This window comes from Anopheles cruzii, chromosome 3, assembly GCF_943734635.1.
Source record: "Anopheles cruzii chromosome 3, idAnoCruzAS_RS32_06, whole genome shotgun sequence".
Lineage (NCBI taxonomy): Eukaryota > Metazoa > Arthropoda > Insecta > Diptera > Culicidae > Anopheles > Anopheles cruzii.
In genome coordinates this window covers 84439874-84459173 of record NC_069145.1, presented here as the reverse complement: position 1 = coordinate 84459173, position 19300 = coordinate 84439874, and the positions used below count along the sequence as shown (strand labels likewise).

General features: G+C 48.3%; 1 protein-coding gene across 1 annotated transcript in view; it reads right to left on the bottom strand.

Moving 5' to 3' along the window:
- Positions 1-8482, bottom strand: part of LOC128274281 (nitric oxide synthase) — a 45252-nt gene extending 36770 nt beyond the window's left edge. The window contains exon 1 of the mRNA XM_053012421.1: positions 8381-8482. Coding sequence (XP_052868381.1) covers positions 8381-8467 — 87 coding nt within the window. The 5' untranslated portion in view covers positions 8468-8482. The remainder of the gene's footprint in view (positions 1-8380) is intronic.
- Between the last annotated feature and the right edge of the window lie 10818 nt (positions 8483-19300).

Sequence of the window (19300 nt, the reverse complement as noted above, 5' to 3'; positions counted from 1 at the left end):
TCCGAAAGGCTTAAAGCTATTACAAACTTTACAACTACCGGACTCGCATCAAGCTGAACAGTGAATCACCTTACTATTAGTCAGCTTCAGTCTGAACACGTCTTCCCATCCAATCGGGGAGATAAACTTTACACGGGCTGAAGATGGGACGCCGGCCGGGTATTTCTCCGGGGAACGAAATAATGAGTCCTGTGTATGATGAATATTTGATTACCCCGTGCTTGCGCGCATAGCAAATGATCCTTATTATCACCCTGCGGCCGACTGACGAGAAGTGGTCAAGATGGTCCCATCTTATCTTTCAAGTCATGCCCAGGCAGCACCTGATGCCAGCGATGGGCCAGCCGGACGGTCGACCGGCTACCGTAAAGTTTGCCAGCTAGATTGAGTGTAGCAAAGTATTGAAATTAAATTTTACTTGCCAGCTTTTCGTGCCGAATCATGGGTTGAACCTTTCTTAAAGCAAAGTTAAATCTTACGCCGACGGTGCTGTGTCATTCCGCTTCCGGACACGAGCGTTCTAACGTTTCGCTCGGTCGTCCTAACAACACCATGACCTAGCTGAACGCTGCCTGGCACCGGTCAATTTTCCAATCCACCGTCCTGCGCCACAGTTCCACAAAATGAGCTCCCGAAGCAATAAATTATTTGCTTGATTTACTCAACTTTCTTCTTGTTATGCAAACCCGCTATTCAAGAACCACTCTTCGGGCTAAGCCGCGAAGTTGAACAGCGAGCCGTAGCAATCCGCATCGCGTTTGATGTGAGAAAAGGCTCGAAACAAACTCTCAGTCACCCGCATAAATACTTGGCAAAACCACCCGGGGCCAAACCATCGATAAGTCCGTGCCCCGGGGCGTGTGCCACCAGCGGTGGAATTTTATTCGGAAACAACCAAAGTGGGAGATTACCACTGGGCAGGGTTTTGGGTGTTTGCTTTTTTTCGCCAGTGAAAGTGTAGCAGAATAATTGAATCACACGGAAAACATGTGCCAGCCGTGGCTGCGATGTTTCAAGCGCCAAGACCAACCTTATCCCTGGTCAAAATCAAACAAATCCCTTCTGAGAGGGGGTGTGCAATTTCGTCTCTGCGTATTTCACTTTAACGATCAACAGTCTTTTATTTTTTTTCTGCTCTTTGGCGCTAATCCACGCAAAGACGCCATGTCGGTACGCAAAAGTGCTCAGGCCGCGAGGTGCCGGTGAAGCAATCGAAAGCGTATGGTAATTGGCCAACAAGTACAATCTCATTAAATTCCAGTCCATTTTTATACAACCTTTCTGAAGGGGGAAGGTGCCACGGATTGGCACCGTCAGGTCTGGCATCGCTCGATTAACCGTTCGGTTAATGTGTAAATCCACTGAATGCTAAGAAGCTCGCAACCTCACGATCGCATTAACGAAGCCGTCAAGGGTGAATGGTGTTTTCCGTTTCCTTATTTGCATTCCCAGGCAGTGCGGGGGGGTCGGCAACCGAAAAGGAACATAAACGAGTCGGTGAGGACCTTTTCGCACGCTTACAGTGGCCGGAATCAGGCGAAGAAAACATAACACTTCTGTAACGGCCCTGAAGGTGTCGGTTCAATGGATTTCAATATCTATTAGCAAAAAACGGCTTAGCAAATCCTTTTGCCCTATCGGTATTGAAAGCTTGTTGAAGCTTCCGTTTTATTCCGCTTACTTGTCTACACTTTAAGGCCCAACATCTTTAGGTGTGGACACATGTTTTCAAAGTTCATTTATTTGCACAAATATTTCCCATCGCAAGGAGCAAACCGACGGCAGACCGCCGGGTTTATTGATTTGATCCAATTTATTTACCGACAGCCAACGAAACCTGTTTCGAGCCACCATCAGCGATTCGTTCGATTGTTAGTCATGTGTTTAAGCATTTACATAGGCATTCAGGCACCGGGTTCCATCGTTTCATGTCGCCTTAGCCACAAAACCGTAGACCATCCGTAGAGCCCATGCAGAAATGAACCACTTCACCGAACATTCCCGGAACCCGGTTGCTGCTTGTGGCGTGGCACAAATTGTTACCATCAGGCGAAGCAAATCTCCCGCAAGGACGGTAACAACAATGATGAAAAAATGTTCACACCGGTCCTTAGTAAGCCATCATCTATTGCGAGTGAGCTCGGGCCCCGGGCACGCTGGAAGGCAAAGATTATCGATAACGGAAGTAAACGGTGGCTTCGGGGAGATAAAAATAAATTTACTCCTATTGCGCTCTCTGCCCGTTCGTTCGCACTTCCGGCGCTTCCGGCTCGAGAAGCAAGCCAACCCTTAGGCGCACCGCGCGTACGTATTTTGTAGATTCTATCAACGGTGCGCCGGCACGACACGACACGGCCGAAGATGGACGGAAGTTCAACGTGCACGATAAGTTCTCACTTATCTCGAGACTTCCGTGCGATCGATGACGGCCATCTGCACGTTACTCCTCGGTGTCGTCCGGCGCCCCGAAGAGTCTGGTGTGAAAAATTAGGTAATCTTAGGTCCGGGTTTCTGATTTGGCACGTAAACAAGTTAATAGAACGGGAGCCGTCATCCGTCATCTTCTCATGCGCCTTGGCAGGAACTCTTTTTCGCACTCCGCCGCCCGGGGGTAAATCGCGCCTCCCGGGACTGCGTCAGTGGACACCGGATGAGGATGATTGCATTGATAGCCGTGCCGAGAAAGAAACTGACAATCAGCAAGTTAATCCGCATCGCAACAGAGACGTCGAGTAGCGAGTGTTCCAAGGGGCCAGAGTACTTCAGCCTGAACCTCAGCAGCAGGATCAAAAACAAAATGTACTTAAAGTGAAGACAGATAACTCCCAAGGGCCAGCACGGGTCAGCGGATGTCGATCTCTGCCTTGCTGTGCCTTGCTGCGAGAAGGCATCCGCGTTGCTGGAAATGAAGAACCTTCCGTGACTGGATTGCAATAATAAGCGTCCTCGGGTTCGCGCTCACAATGCGGACGAGGAAAATCATTAACTTCCTTCGCCATCACCTGAGAAGACTTAATCACCCAGCGCGGCGGCTCAGCGACGGATCTCGACCCGACCTATGGCGGATCTTCGGCTGAGAAGTATCCATTTTGCTACTTTTCCATCGCTGCAGTAGCAACTCGAAAAGGTATCATCGCTTTCGCATTGTTATTTTACTTAATATCTCTGCAACTTTGAGCCCGGCCCCGTTGACGAGATAATTGTACAAACTGGCCAAATAATCCGATTTCATCCCAACAACTACACCCCGAGCCACGGTGGTTCATCTGGCCCGGTGTGCAAACATCCCATCATTGTTGGTACGAAACATTTGTCTGATTGATTGGCGTAAGCGATTGCGGCCAGCAACTTTTGCTCGAGACAAACCGGCCGGAAGGCATTTAACTTTCTGTTCTCCGAATCTACTCTCTCTCTCTCCGGCCACAATCGGATGCACAGTGTCGTCTTTCTTGTTGCCGAGATGCAAAAGTATGTTTCTTCAGCATTTCTTCCTCGGCCGGTACCGGGAAAAAGCTGTTGCGAATCGATGCCGGGCTGGAAGGAATCGACCGTACCATTTACGATGGTAACGGGTAACGGGTAATTGGTAATAAAGTTGCTTCATAAAATCGATTATATTGGTCTCCCCCCCACACCCGGACCGGACAGGCTTCCGGGCGATCGGCAGGATTTACTTTCGAAAGGGTTTTACTGCCATAGAATGCAATAAAATCATTTACGGAATACTTTTCAGGAAAAAAAACGTTGTAGACATGAGCTTCGTTTGGGGAACGACTTTCTCGTAGCGCATGAAATATGTTGGAACTTTCAAGCCCAGTTCAAGGTAGCCCAATGGCGTACCCTTTTCATTGATGGATAGATCTTTTGGGCAGTTTTAAGAAGCTCACTGTCGTACGTTAGCGCCGGTACCGGTAATCCCCGTCGTGCGCTTTTGAAGAGCTTCATTAGTGAAGGGACTCTCTCTCTTCAAAGGACCAATTTATGGTATCCTTTATCGAGTTCGGGCACAAGCCACGGGTACGGGCAGACAACACCGAACAATCGTTACGGTCTGTTCTTAGAAGGCACGGCTTTCTCAGCCGTCTGGATCGTAGTCAATATTAATGTGTGCCATTGGGTTCCCGTTAGCCGAAAGTTTTAAAGGCGGAACAACAGAATGCCATAATCTTTAAATCAATACCATCTTGGCTTGTGGTGGTTCAAGGCGGTCCTAGTGCTGTTGCCGTCGATTTATGGTAGAGCTTTAATTGAATCGCGGTCCGTTCGGAATGGAACCGCTGGAATAACGCCTCCGTGAGAATAGAAAATCCATCCATTAAAATGGCAACCCACCGTGCTGCCCCAGTGCTGTTGTTTTGCCATAATCAAACAACAATATTTTCCGGACTGCGAGATTGGAATTCATCGCCAGCGAACACGGACACGGTGCTAGAAAAACGCTCCATTGGCGCTGACTATCATTAAAAATGCCATAAAAATGGAAATGTTATATTCGCTCTCATTACCGTTCACCGAGCGCACTGAGCGAAAGATGTATTTGGCGGAATGTTGGCCACCCGCGGGCACGTAACGACAGGACCGTACCTCGCTGAACCACCGTTAAGTGCTGACTGTGAGCAACATGAAACTGTCAGTGCAAAAATTAGGATTCATATCACATTACATCACCGTATGAGGGCGCAAAAAAAGCTCCTCTCAGAGACACACTCATACGGGCCGACCGTCTAACGAAAATATGTCTGCCAAGCGGCACCCAGGACGGCGAAGGATCGGCCACGTTGTCGCCTGGCCACACTACACACACACACACACGTAGAGCCATGCCGGTGTGTGGTTGGATGAAGAGGAAGTTGATTACTACCGCTTCGCGTAACCGCTCTGGAGTCCCGGTGTCCTGAGACGGACCCCACTGCCCTTACAGAGAACTGTGTGCAGTGGGTGTGTGTGCGTGTGTGTGTGACGGCGAAGGACTCCCACACGGGGCTCGGTATTCCAAAGCTTGCCCACCGAGCGGTTCCCTTCCAAGAAGGCACAACCATGCGTCCAGGTGCTCTCCATCAGGAACGACACCACCTTCATCATCGGACGATGACGCCCTCTTGAAAGACTTCTCTCGACTAGCCTCCGATTACCGTACTCCGACGGCGCGTTCCTGGTTCCACTTGCTTGCTTCTTCCCAGGACATTCTGGCCCACGTCGCGTGGAGAGCGTTGAGCTTCGGCAAAAAATGGCTGCGGGTTTAAGAAGTCTACCACGGGGACCGAAGATAAAATTATTACCTCAGACGTCGGGGAGAAAGGTGTGCAAAATCTTAAAGAGCCCAGTTTTGCCCCAGAATGTGTGTGTGTGTGTGTTGGTAGGACTACGGCAAGACTGTCGTTTATGGCACATTGGCACCCGTGGGAAAGTTATAAGGTTGGCCATCTTCCAAGCGCGGCTCACTGAGGACCCACACCGGGACTCGCTTGTTTCTCGTTGAATAATGGTCTTATGAGTAGATTATGATGATGATGATGATGATGATGCTGGTGATGATAGTGCATAACTGTCACTCTGTAGGCAATGGTCTATTTCTAATGCCCTCAACCGCGCACTGCAAGCTCGTGGCACCCGCGGAAACGATGACAGCAGCGCGGCGAACTTGAAAGAACGTAAAGGTAAACATCGGCGACACGAGATGGGTGAGCGCTTCATTCGCCCTTCTCTCATTGTATTAGTGCTGTGGCATTATAAACGAAATGGTTCTAAAATGTCCTGATTCACTTGAAACAATGTTGTTTTTAAGCACGGCAATCCATAATGCAGTCTTCGCACCGTCAAACACAGAGAGCCTTTCGAAGACTCCGTTGCGAGCGTCCTGTGTCCGTCCTGCAGAGGTGCGAACACCTCGCAAGCACTGCAACGTGAATCCAATCTACTATGGCAGCCAGGTGGAATGGCACGGTCATAAAAAGTAATTAAACAATGCGAATAAAGCACCATCACTGTCTGCACGTTTTCTAAAATGCCCGAAGAGGTGAGTATTTGTGTGTTCCGGTTGTGGGAAAAATATTTCCACCACCTGCGACTGAGCTCGCTGTCACGGGGAACCGAGCAAAAACTCCTCACATAAGACGGTGTCGCAACCGGCAGCGAAGAAAGAACGCTCCGAGTGATGAGGTTTCGCAAGGTGTCGAGGGATGTTAAGATGCAACTCATGTTAGCTTGCACCCCACCTGAAGTGCCATTGTTGATCAGATGTGTTTCCGTCTTGTGTTTTTGCCATTAGCAAAATAGAGCGAGGAAAACTCTTGCTTCTACTGCCAGCTTTGGAAATGTATTGGTTGAAGTTTTCTTTTTTCCGAATAAGTGGAAGCCACTTTTATTTCAATCATCGGTATGGCTTTCGTAAATTAGCATACGCAAGCGGGAAGGAAGAGTCCCGGTTTCGCTTCCTCCTATTCCCCCATTTCTACTTGTTTGTCGCAAACGCTACGAACATAAATCTCAAACGTGGCAAAGTTTAGCGAATAAACAAACAAACATAGCAAAGCATAGCATAGCACCGATAAATCTGTCTCTCAAAAAATGCACCAGACAAGAAAATGACACCAAGATCCGGGGTCCGACTCGAGATACGTGAGGTGAACCTATTAAATATACCACAGTCCTCCTTACTATACTTGCATTACAAAAGAAAAACCGTATCCCTCCATCTAAACACTCTTTAGTTAGAAAACTGTAAACAGTTAGGTTTAGTTTTAGGCATGGCAATACAAAAAATAGGAAACAAATAATTAAAACAAATAAATTCTTAAATTAATAAATAATTCTTTTATAATGAGTTGAAGCTCAGCTGCACTCCGAAAACATAATTCTCCTTGTGCTGAAGAGTTTTGAGTTGTTTGTTCGTTTTAAAAATATTTCATATCAATGCCAGACATCAGGTACCTTTGCCTTTATACTAAACGTTTTAAAATGTTGATACTGGAATGTGAATGGAATGCGGCAAGTGTTCGAGTAATGTCAACAATTTTCTCCATTAAATTGTTTTTGGCTGATGAAAACAGTTTCCCTGTCAAGGCCCTTAGATCATGTCACGAGTAAGATCCACTTTGTGGAAAACCAAAACAACTAAGGACCGACCTTTCCACCATCTAAGGAAGAAGATTGGCATAATTTCCTCACAAACTGCTCCATGACGCATACTTTAATATTGTTTGTGGCTTTACACTGCCTTCTACCTTAACCTTCACACTTGTGCCCACCGACCTGATGCAACCGATTAAAGCCCCGCAGACACCGCAAAGTAGCTGCACCTTCTACACCCTACCGATCCATCCGTAACATCACATCTGTTGTGGCGGCGGCTCCGGCAGCATACTTTTTGGTCGGAAACGATTATCGCTGCATTAAAGAACGGGGAAAAGGCGGCTAAAGACTAGTTCTTCTGGTGTTCCGTGTCGCACACTTCCTCGCGACTCGTCCTGGGAGATGAAGATAAGCTACGAAGTGCCACCATATAGGGCCCCCGCCAGCCACGCTTCTGGATGATCGGAGACCCGTTCCAGGACGACTGCATCGCAAGGGGTTGCTGCCCCTGATGACGGGGCAGATTATGCATTGCGCTACGGCCATGCGTCACGCAGGAAAGGTCGCGCGCCCCGCCCGGACGAGACTGATGAGGGAAACGGCGAACACGGGTTCATGGGCGACCCAGCGACTGTCAACAAAATCGCAACATTTCCCGGGATCCGGGCGATATGTGACGAGGATTTTCTTTCATCATCCGCATCGCCCGTCGGCCAGACTGCAGCAAGGGCGGGATGCAAAGCGGCGATTAATGTGCACCCGCTACCCCGTACACGTCGTAGAACTTTCGCTGGCTTCTTCTCTTTCACTCTCGCGTTGGCAAACAATAAATTTCCATCCATCCCAACCGCAGTTGTTGCATGTTGTGCGATGCAGATGCACTGCCGGCACCAACCCAGGCACCAGCTGCTCGGGACTTTCGACATCGGCAAAATCGTTCCTGGTAGGAGGACGAGTAAAGTGTCCACCCCGCGATGCTCTGCGATGGGCAAACATTACTCAGCGGCATTGTAAATGTGAATCAATAAATGAAAAAATATGTCCCAACGGAGAAAGACCTTCCACAGAATGAGGTCACCAACTGGGGACGGCCATCGTTCTAGAGAATAATTCCTCAAACAATGCTCTGCTCTTTGGGAAAAACGGGACCCCACTTTAAATACAAAATCCCAATAATTTTAAGCTGATGTGATGTCCAGCAAACTCAATACGCTTTCCGGGGAGCTGTGTAAATGAATCCTGAATGAATCCTGTGATACGCACTTGACCATCGTGCACGAGACAAGTGCCCATTCGGGGCGGTACTTACGTCGGTCGCTTTGCCGTGCATCGTGTCGTACGTTTCCGCCTTGGTGAGGACGCTCTTCAGCTTGATCGGCTTCACGACGGTCGGCATCTTGCCGAGGCCGTCGGCACCGCGCAGAGCCGGATCGTGCTCGCCGTCCGCGCCCAGCAGCGTGTTGCGTATGTCGTGCGACGACTTGCGGTGGATGCGCAGCGAAGCCGGCGAAAGTTCGCGATAGTTCGATCGGCCCGACTCCGGCCCGTTTCCGGCGTGTGGCTGCACCGAGATGCTGCACCGCTTCCGGGACGCGTCGAACGGGCGCCGCTCGTCCGCGCCCGGCACGTGGTTCGGTTTGTGGTGCTCGCGCCCGTCGGCCCCGATGGCCACGGCCGGAATGGGCGGGCTGCCATTGTTTTCTGCCACCAACTTTCCACCTGTCATCGAGCCACCGTTTTGACAGTTGCCGTTCGGGTGGCCGAGACTGGCCGCGAGCGGAAGGACGCAACCGTTCGGCGCACCGCAGCTTCCGGTGGCCGTGCTGGAACCGGTGGTCGTGGATGGCTGTGGCTGTGGCTGCGGTTGCTGTTGCCTGTTGCTGCCGGCCTTGTTCATCAGCGAGGACATCTTCAGGTGCTCGAGCATCGAATTCAGATGGTGCGACATCATGGTCCACACCCTCGGCTCGGCCCACACGTCACGTCAGAAGTGTTCTCAGAAGCCACCGTCACGCGACGGGCGCACCACCGACTGTCCTTAGTTCGCACTCCGGACTATCCCGACGACAGCCACACACAGACACTTTTCGTGGCGGTTAGTGACGTGGCACCCGTTCATGCCACCACGCCCCGTGGGGACGAATCGAGACCTGTCATCGACTAGTCGGACACCCGCGGAGCTAATTCGGGCATTTGGGCCGAGCGACAGAACGAGTGGCTGAACGAAAACGTGCAGATGTTGAGACTTGATTGATGCTCGTCGTCGCCACTACCGAAAACCACCAAAACCGACACGGTAACACCTGGAACGAGAATTACAACGGTATTAGTCGATGTCGGTGACACGGAATTATGATGCCAGAGCCAACACGGAGCCACGGAGCGGTGTGGTGGGGATGACGAAAGTTTTAAAACTGTAATAAGTTCCTATGATCGATGTAATGATGGACCAGAACTAATGAAGAACTAATCGTGAAAACGATGAAAAGGTCATGAATGGAAGCATCAATCAATCGAAAATAGTATGAGAGCAGTGATCGATAGGCATATAATTAAGTCTTCTTTTTATAACCATCTAATTATTATCCTTTTTTTTACGACTGAACTTCCATCCTCAATCGGATCGAAGTTTTATTGTGCAATCGTCCACCGCATGGATCATAAAACATGGATTTCTTTTTCATCACGTATGGCCGATAAATGTTATCCTCCGGATCGGATCATACGCAGGACCGTGAAGCCAATGGGTGCGAAAATTGTTTATTATTTCGAGTCGGTCATCGCCTGTGTTATGCTTTGATGTTGACAAATAAACACTTGTCAGCTGTCCACACACACAGAGAAAGGCAATATTTTCTCCTATCCATTCATGCCTCAGACAAACCCCGAGCCAATGTGAACCACAAACGGCCCGTGAGCCTGCGAAGCCGTCGATTGCATTTTCCTACCGGCGACGGGTGCACTACGGGTCAGTGATCCGTATAATACGGGGTTAAGTGCAGAAGAGTGAGCGAGATAACAACCCGTTTCCAGGGGAGATAATTCATGTTTTCGATGGCGATTACCATCATCCGGTGAGGGGAGAAACCGATCCGATGCCGATGCTTTCCGGTGCTTCATGTCACCTTTCATCCATTTATCCAATTACCGAAGCGATCAGAGTTTAATTATTTTAAGTGTTTTTAAAAAAGGGCCACGGGTTACATTCAATTGTGGGTACACGTGTCAGCAAAGTTGTCGATAGCGTGGGGACTTTGGGGCGCAAACAACACGCTGTGACGAGCGGCACGAAAATGGCGTGTGACATGTGTTAATTCAGATTATTGTGTGGCAGTCAGATAACTTAATCTGAACCGAAAGTACAGTTTATCTTTGCCCGGCTGCTATTATGTTCTTGTGAGCGGCTGTTTGACATAAATTATGCATTTAATTAATCAGTAATCACACAACTTGAATCTGTCACCGATGCATCAGCACCGTGAATGAAAGTGTTTACAACAATGACGCCATATCATGTCAAACTATTTCATAAAGACACTGTATCCACAAGAACAGGAGTGCGTTTAAGACCTTGTTTACTTTTGGGTGATCAACCAATGAGCCAACTTAATTGCTGTGACAAAACAACGTTTACTCTTTTTGATAGTCCCCACACACACTCACGCCGAAGATGATGGACCAAAAGTGGATGCTGTAATTCCTTCTGGTCGTAGGTTCTAGCACCATGCAGCCGATAGAAGAGACCCCTCCGCTCAGCGCCCCTTAGGAGCAAACAGTTTCTCGCTGACTAAGGTCAACACAATCACCGGTACGATGTGCTTTCGGTTTTCCGTCACATTTTCCTCACGACGTCGTCCGCGGAACGAAGCATCTCAATCACTCACATTAGGCCGCGCATGGTCAACTGTCGAATCAAAGACAACCCGCGGGCGACGGACGCGGAGCGACAACGGAGCTAATTTCCCTCACAGCCGATCGCGGATCGAAGCGCATCCACCAGCGGACAGGTCGGTACTTTGTCGGTGAAGAGACGCATCTCGAAATTCGCCATCCATCCGGGGCTCGCGGTGGATTCCCGTTAATGATGGAGAAATATTTGATTTGTTATCAAGCGTTTAATGGCCGATCGGAGCGCGACCTTCGGCAGGTTTCTCCAGTTGTTTGCTTGTGTCCGCACGCGCACGACCCGGTGTTTGCTGCGGTGCTTACCGGGGTAAGGTAACCGAAGCATGGAACCGGAACCGATTCTGCTAGATTCACCGCGACATGGACCACCACAAACTGCGCTGTCTTTTAATGGCTCACCTTTGGCCCAATCAAAGCACTCGTTTGTGGGATGTACCCAAAATAGAAGAAAGGAATGTCAAACAAGTAAACATGCATGGGCCCCAGTATTCCGGGCGATCAAGGGTTTTTATGGAACCGGATATTGCTTCACCAGCACCGCGAAGTATTTTATTACGCTTTGGTGTGTTTTGGTACGAAGTTTGGAATTTGTGACATCGCACCAAGCAGCATTTTACGCCGTGACGCCATCGCTTTAATTACCAAAACATTTCATGATTATTACCTTTGTCTTGCTAACAGCTTAAAAATGCAGTGTGGTTTCCTGCTCAAGTGTAATCTTGGCACCGCAGAAAGCTCACCACAATTTTCACGGGTGAGCCAGCCAACGGCAATCATTTTGCGAGTTTCGAAAAAGTCATGTATTCCGTGTTCCGAGCTGTGTTGCTACTCGGCAACATTACGGATAAGTATGCCATTACCATGAAATATCCTCTCATTGTGTCACACTTACCATGATTAATATGACAGAGCACCAGTGTCTTCTGTTTCTCCAGACAATCATCTACCGTTCTTGAATCAGTGAGAAGCAAACGACAACGAACCGAAAGGGAATTTTATTTTCTAGGCCTATTCGGCGTAAAGTAAGAACTCCGGTCTTAAGTCCAACGCCTACAGACCATGATTAATCCAAGAACCAGCCCATAAGCCGAGATCGTTACAGGCAGCGAGAGGTTTTTCGGGCGGGAAAAGTTGATTGCAGAGTAAATCATTTCCCAAGTCAAGATGTACAGCATCGCGGCATGTTTTGGAAAGATCATGGCAACACAACGGGAAGCATTTACGAGAAACAAAAATGTGGGTCAACGCCAGAGATATTTGTCCTCATCATTTTGGACATTCATGCAGAATGAGGAAAACTTAAGCCGTAACATTCCGTAATTCCGACATGGTCATGTTATCTCAAATTCATGGAATTCCCGTGCTCAATCGCGTTATGATAACTGAAATCTACGAAACTATTCAAGCCAACATTTTTTTTCCTATTGAGAATATGTGCGATGCTCGCCCTCGATTCCATGAAATGAATGAATGAAAACCTTTTGTGATAGCTTGATGTACTTTACACAGCATTTCCTACCATGCTGCCTTCGTGACTCACGAAGCCGATAAGAGCTGCAATGAGCTGTGAGGGCGTCGTATTTCTCGTCCACTTGTCGATTTGCCAGTGCTCGGAAGTGGACCACAGTTATCGTAAACCCGGACTCATAAAACACCGGAATCTCGAATGGACGGAGCACGATAGTGGTCTGTTAAGGGAGCCCCACTGCTTGCAGCATTTTTAAAACTGAAAATATGAAACAAAAAAGGTAGCTTCTCGGCCAAAACGAAAAGATATTTGGCCGGAGATAGAGGAGAAAAGTAAAAGTATCGTAAAAAGAATCTCCAGCAACCCCGTCCTGAGTGAGGAGGGCCCATCAAAAGTCTGTAAATCCATTGTGGCCGTGCCGTGATAAAATTCACAACAAAACAGCAGACCAATGGATGGCCACTTTTATGGCGATTTAACAATGCAAGGATCCACCCTTTGAGGGCCAAGGAACGGAGCTCGATCGCTTCGCTTCCGCCGGGGACGAGGAATCTTTCTACTGTCATTGAAATCAACCACACAGCCGGTTTCGGTTCGAGGAGAAGCGATAGAAAAGGGGTTTTTTTTCACAATGAGCATTATTTGTAAGAGTACTTCAGCGGAACTTTTGTCGTCTTACTTGCTTTTGCACGGTTTACGGTGAAACGAGAAAACCTACACCTTGTTTTTCAAGTCATTAATAAACGACATTAATGGAAAAGCCCTCAAGTCTACCAAGAAATGATCAAAATGGAGAAGGCAAACTTCTCGTAAGCAAAAAGTTTTCATCGCGTTAAAGTATCTGGTCTTTTAATAGACACAACGTGATGCTGTGTCGCAGGCAGAAAACGAGAAGAGATAGTTTCCACATCAAACTTCATCCCCAAACGACTTCCAGCCACTCATCAATACTAATATGATCTATTCAGATAGTTAGTCGATACGAACCTTGTCGAAAGCAGAGGTAGAAAGAAATTGCTAACAAATCTTGAGAGCGAAACTTACACCACTCGAACCAGTCCTCTGCCAGTCTCCTCTCGGTGGTCACCCAATAAAAACTTTATGCTTCTTGTGGCTCTTCCCAGCGAAGTGTAGTGCCTGCTACTAGGGCCAAGTGTACTAACAAGCATCGCCGTTTTTAGAAGGTTTGTTTGTCTTATTTCTGCGTTGATTGCGTTGGAAGAAGTCACCGTAGAGAACGAGAACGTACGAACGAGGGCAATGCATTTGCCTATAATGTTCCGAATCACAGACCACTTTAGGTAGCTTACTGATTCGCGCTTAAATAAACAAACAAACAAAAAGTAAATTGATTTGAAAACTTCTACCACAAGCACGTTCTGCCTTACGTTTGACGAACTTTCACTAACGAACGCGGTCCACGGTAAGGACAGTGGACGGACGATGTGATGCATCCAGGCCCGAAGCAAATTTATTTGCCCTCTATTGGACCGTTTCTGGTGTCCTAAATCGTGCGAGGGTGGATCGGACCGTCCCTGAAGGATACACGGATCACTGGCAGTGGCAACTACGGCCCAGAAAAAATCAAACAACCAATTGGACAAGCTAACAACTCTGCCCCCCTAGCTTCCACCGTCATCGGCACCGGCTCCGCTGGTGCTCGGTTTGGTTAACCAATAATGGCCAATATTGTTGTAGCTGACAGGTTGACATCCCGTCGAAGCGATCGGTGGGCGGATGGTGGTTAGCGAACTCTCAGCTTCCCGACGAAATTCGCCTGCCGCCCGGAGACACAGCAGCACGGTAACTGGTGGGCTGCCGCTCCCGAGAGCCATGCTGAGGATTTTCGCTTCTGAACTAACACGGTGCCGTGTCGGAAGTTGCTAGACTTTGTGGTTGGTCCATCCGCTCTAAAGTCCATCATCGCAGCACAGCGTGAGGATCCTCCCGACCCAACGTCTGTCACTTGTTGATATGCGAGCAGCGGATTTAGAGCTGCGGAGTGGTTGCGGCTCTACACGCTGAGGTTAACCACAAACTACAGGTGGACAATGTGTGACCGAAGGACGCATGGAGGAAGTCCAATCAAGGTAGAGACGCTTTGTCCGTCACCGGTCCGGTTGTCGGTCAACTTGTTGTCGATCGATTCGGAATCCTCCTTCGCGGGGCGAACCGGCAGAAGGTGAATATTTCATTCCCCGTGTCACGCTGTGGTTGGGGTGGCGCTGGACCGCCATTAGCACCGGTTGCCCATTTTCCGGTCATGGGGTCAGTGCCATACGAAAACATTCACACCACGGGGTTCATTTATCACTGCTTAGCGGGTCAGCGGGAGCGGCCCGGAAGTGAACGTGCAGTATGTAAAATTTTGACGCCCTTTACGATACGGACCGAATGAATGGTTATGACACCTTTGGGTTCGACTTTATTTTTTACCCGCATCCCAAACCCATCGGTTTGACGGGGACACATTTTTTGTATGCACCTCACACAGTTCGCATTCGATTTACAGGCATTTATCCAATTTTCAGGTCACGATGACATTTTCGCGTCCTGTGCGTGGCGTTTCGGGGTAACGACTTTTACACTCCAGTTCGGTCCCTTCCGGCGTTATGGTTTGAACCAAATGTTTTTCGGAATTTTGGAACGTGCTCAAATCCCAACTGAACAGAAAACATTCCTGGAACCGTTCACGGTTCTGGTGAAAAAATTGAGCATTCTTCAACGGAGCGGCGTAAAGGTCCAAAAGCCAGAAGTGAGCCACGGTAGATCGATGGGCAACCCTGCGCGTTGTCAGAATTTATTTTTGCCTTAGTATTCAGCACACCAATCTGTACATGGACGATACTCGCCGGGCGTTAAGTATTGAGAATTTTGAAGGATATTTTTCAACGTCACTTACTGTGATTTTGCGTCACTTCCTCCCACTTCCAGAATTCCAAGATTGCACTGTTATCAGGCTAGTCAAATTGCAATTTCAAATCAATTTTGGCACAATGGAAGTCGGATTTCAACATTAACTCTAAGTAATTTTCTGTCCATTCAATTCCTTCTTCTACTAATAAGACGAAACAATTACCCAGCCACGTTCACTCTGTCGCTCGGCACTGTCTTGGAGTCGTTGGAAGGAACTAAAATTTCGAATGAACAAATCAATCTGGTCAAGAGCTTGCCGACACCAACGGGGATCGGCATTTTATTGAAAACGCTCCACGTAATAAAACCCCTATTTTGGTTTCGTTTTACGATGCAAATAAATCTTACTTGATCCGCTTTGGTTTGTCTCGAACGCAACGGAACGCAACCTGCCCAAGACCTGCCATCTTGTGTTTGCGGAAAATGCCATCTCGATGGTGGCCACCTATCACTCAATCAATTTTCCGGAGTTCAGTATTTTTGGGGTTTGGTTCAAAGTCCAGAATCTGTGAACTGATCGCTTTATTGCTCACCATTTAATATCAATCAGAGACGAAACTTCTCCAATTTGAAACTAGACAGCTGAAAGGCCTCAGAAAACTGTAGTAAAATGTGAGAGAAAATTGTTTTGGAATTGAGCCAATCGTTTCATTGGTTGGTGCTGCCTAATTGGAGTTCTGATTTATTAAAAAGAATATAAAACATGAGCAACGGCTATAGAAAACTTCGGCAAACAGCCTGAAACAAGAAGCTTTCAAACCATTCAAATGCCCGCCCGAACCAATCATTCACTCAGTTCCGGTACTCGGTTCGGATTAACATAAATGGCCGCATAATGTGCACTGGAAGCTGAATGAAGCACATTAAGCAATCAAGTCCATTCCCTGCTGATGAAAGCATGGTGCAAAATCGCACAAAAGTAAACACTTTACCGGCTTTAAATGCCACGGCAAACAGGAGTCCCTGTGATCGGGTCTATTATAAAACATTCACCACACACACACACACGGTGGTGGTCCGTTCCGAATACTCGGTGCACCATACTGTGCAACAGTTGTGTGCCGAATGGGAGGAAAAAGCAGGCTTACCCTACCCGGTATTTAGGCTCTGGGGGGGAAAAAGAATCGGTCCATTCTACTATCAGCACGGAGCTCCTAGCAAAGGCCACTGCTCCGTGCTGCCTTTTTGCTAGACACCACGTTCGGCAACGTAGCCACACACACACACAGTGAACCGGAAATTGTGCAGTGATTGGAAAACGATGTTTGTCAACATGTGAGATTTTCCCACTTTCCCACCCGTATCGCATTGCTTTGGCCATGCGGCCACACCACAAACCAGAACGTTCCGCCAGCGACGGCGGTGTCATCGCCATTGTTTCGCTATAGTATGTGACAGTGTTTAAGGTTCGCTCCGATCTATGCTGCACTGGCATTAAGCCATAAAGCATTGAGCACACGAGACGAATCAGGAAAGGATTTTAAAGAGCTCCAGTGCCTTGTGCAGAGTCGTTGGGTTGGAAATAGTCAGTGGAAAAATCTTAATGTCGATAGAAGCGCTTCGTCGTCCTTTCGTCCAAACTTATTTTTAAGGGAACAACGACTGTTTTCAACGAGAACCGACAAATTGCATGCCTTTCAATTAACCTTAACATTTTAAAGTTACCGGTCGCCGGTGCCATTGCTAAGTGGCTAATGGCTGTGTAAATCTATTTAGCTCCAGCACCGACAAGCATTCCTCAGCGTCCTGTTCCAAGCATAGTTCCATGACCCAAACACGCGCTGGTATGCGAGACAGTTAATGAAACTCGGCGCGTCCTACGTAGCGCGAGTTTGTCGAACCCGAACGGCGGCAAGAATGTAAGGTACGAATGGGGTTTGGTGAAATTCCTTAGAGCACAACTACCACAGGCCGCTGAGGCTGGAGAGATTCGGCCAAGGAATTCAGCTCACCTCGGCAACGTTGCTTCCTGCGAGCGCCGGATAACCTTTTGCTTGCGCGGACTGCCAGCGGTCAGTTTGAATTTTACGAAAGTTTCACGAGCAACTCGAGCAATGCTCGCAACCTTTGGCCATACTTCCTTCCGGGCAGTTTCGTTACAAGTTGCTCCTTAATTACGGACGTCGCGAGTGCACTGCTGCCAAGAGAAACAACAACAGGAAAGAAGCGTTTTTGTAGAAAAAGAAAAGAGTGTTCGAGAATGTAAATGGCCCACAGCTTATCTTTCTCGTCCTGGCCCTGTACTACCAACGTGAGAAGATTAACTGCAAAGTGGTGCCGTCCGGGAGAGCCCCATGTTGAAAGAGCAGCAACGGCCAGGAACTAAGCCAACTTCCGGTGGGGCGATAATAGTTTTCAATATTTAAAGCAATAAGTGGTGCGCTTTCCTAGCGAACGCCGGGCAGCGAAATAGATAAAGTGAAGCGAAACATTAATGCCGCTCTAACGCTTCCCGTGCCCCGTTTAATAAACAAATTTTCCCGTGAACCCGTTTCGAAGAATCTGATTTTGTGTTTGTTTCCTTCTATTTTACGGGACGCCCAGGCTCGCCCCGAACTTTCTGCAATTTCTACAGCCCGCCGGCAGTTTCGTAGAAGTGCCCGCCTCCCTGGACGAGGCTAATCCCGAAAACTCTGACTGCCACCGTAAATTCACTCGCGGTTCTCGGAACAATCGTGAAACAAACGGGACCATAACTAAATATTTCTCGACCCGCCGCTCCGAAAGTGCACGAAATATTCTCCCAAATGGCTCTGAGAGAGAGAAAAAAATCACCAAACGGCACCAAGCGGCAGTTCGAGTGGAGAAAGTTTCGTACTCCCAGACCACCCTCGGTTCCCGGTGAAAAAATCGTCCTCCCCAGAGACCAATCTTGGATCTCCGTGCAGCAAGCAGCCATTTTCGAAAGGGGGGCGGCGAAGCCAAAAGCCTTTTTTATCATCATGTTTACATGATTGTACCCAAATAAGTTTTCCTTCCGGCGCCACTTCCGCACCAGTCGTGCCGCAGGGAGACCCGCAACTGTGCCCCAAGGTGCTCACAGGGAAATTGCTCTCGTTTGGGAAGTTATTTTTTCCCTTTTCCGTCCTCGCTTCTTGCCACGTGTTTGAGGGCCCGATTTTGACGAAGTGCTTGCCGTAAAGCCTGCCATTGAGTGAACCATCAGCGTCGCAAATCTGGGATCAAATCTACTTTGGATCGTCCCCACCAAATCAGGACGCGCACAGATGGGAGTACAGTTCAAGTTCAGCAGATAGAGATAATCTTATTATGGCAGCTTCACGAAAAGCAAAAAGTGTAACGCATCGATTTATAGTAACCCGCGGGAGGCTCATGTCTGGCAGGTTAACTTTCAAAGTGGTTTCTTTATTCGGGAAGGCAGAAAAAGGAACAACAAGAACTGAATATGAACCATATGGGTAGCATGGAAATGTGGAGCTTGTGAGCTTCAAAGAAACCCTCAACATTGTAACACGAAATGATAAGCTTAAATAGTTGAAGATTTATGCGTTCATCATGCTGCCCGCCGACATACCCCAACGAACCCCAACATAATATTTGTCAGAATATAGGTAGTTCTCTCGATCATTCATAACCAAAATCGAAAGTATCAATGAACAAAGAAAGGCTCCTGGAGCGATGATGGTGCGCAATGGTAACTAATTTCTGTCCGGCTCACCCTCGAAATCAGGTTCGACAGACTGATGGCTGCGTGATGAACGAACGATGGCACGAATCATCGAAATGAATGAATCATATTATCATCCACCGAGGTATCCGATTTCGGGCCATCACACACGTAACCAGGCGCCTCCATCGGTTGCCGCCGAACGCGCATTTAAAACGAGCATCGTGCTAACTTTCCTTTCATGGTGCTACCCACAACCTACGCCCACGGCCGTCAATGATGTGGCCCGTTATGCCCCACACCCGGATTGG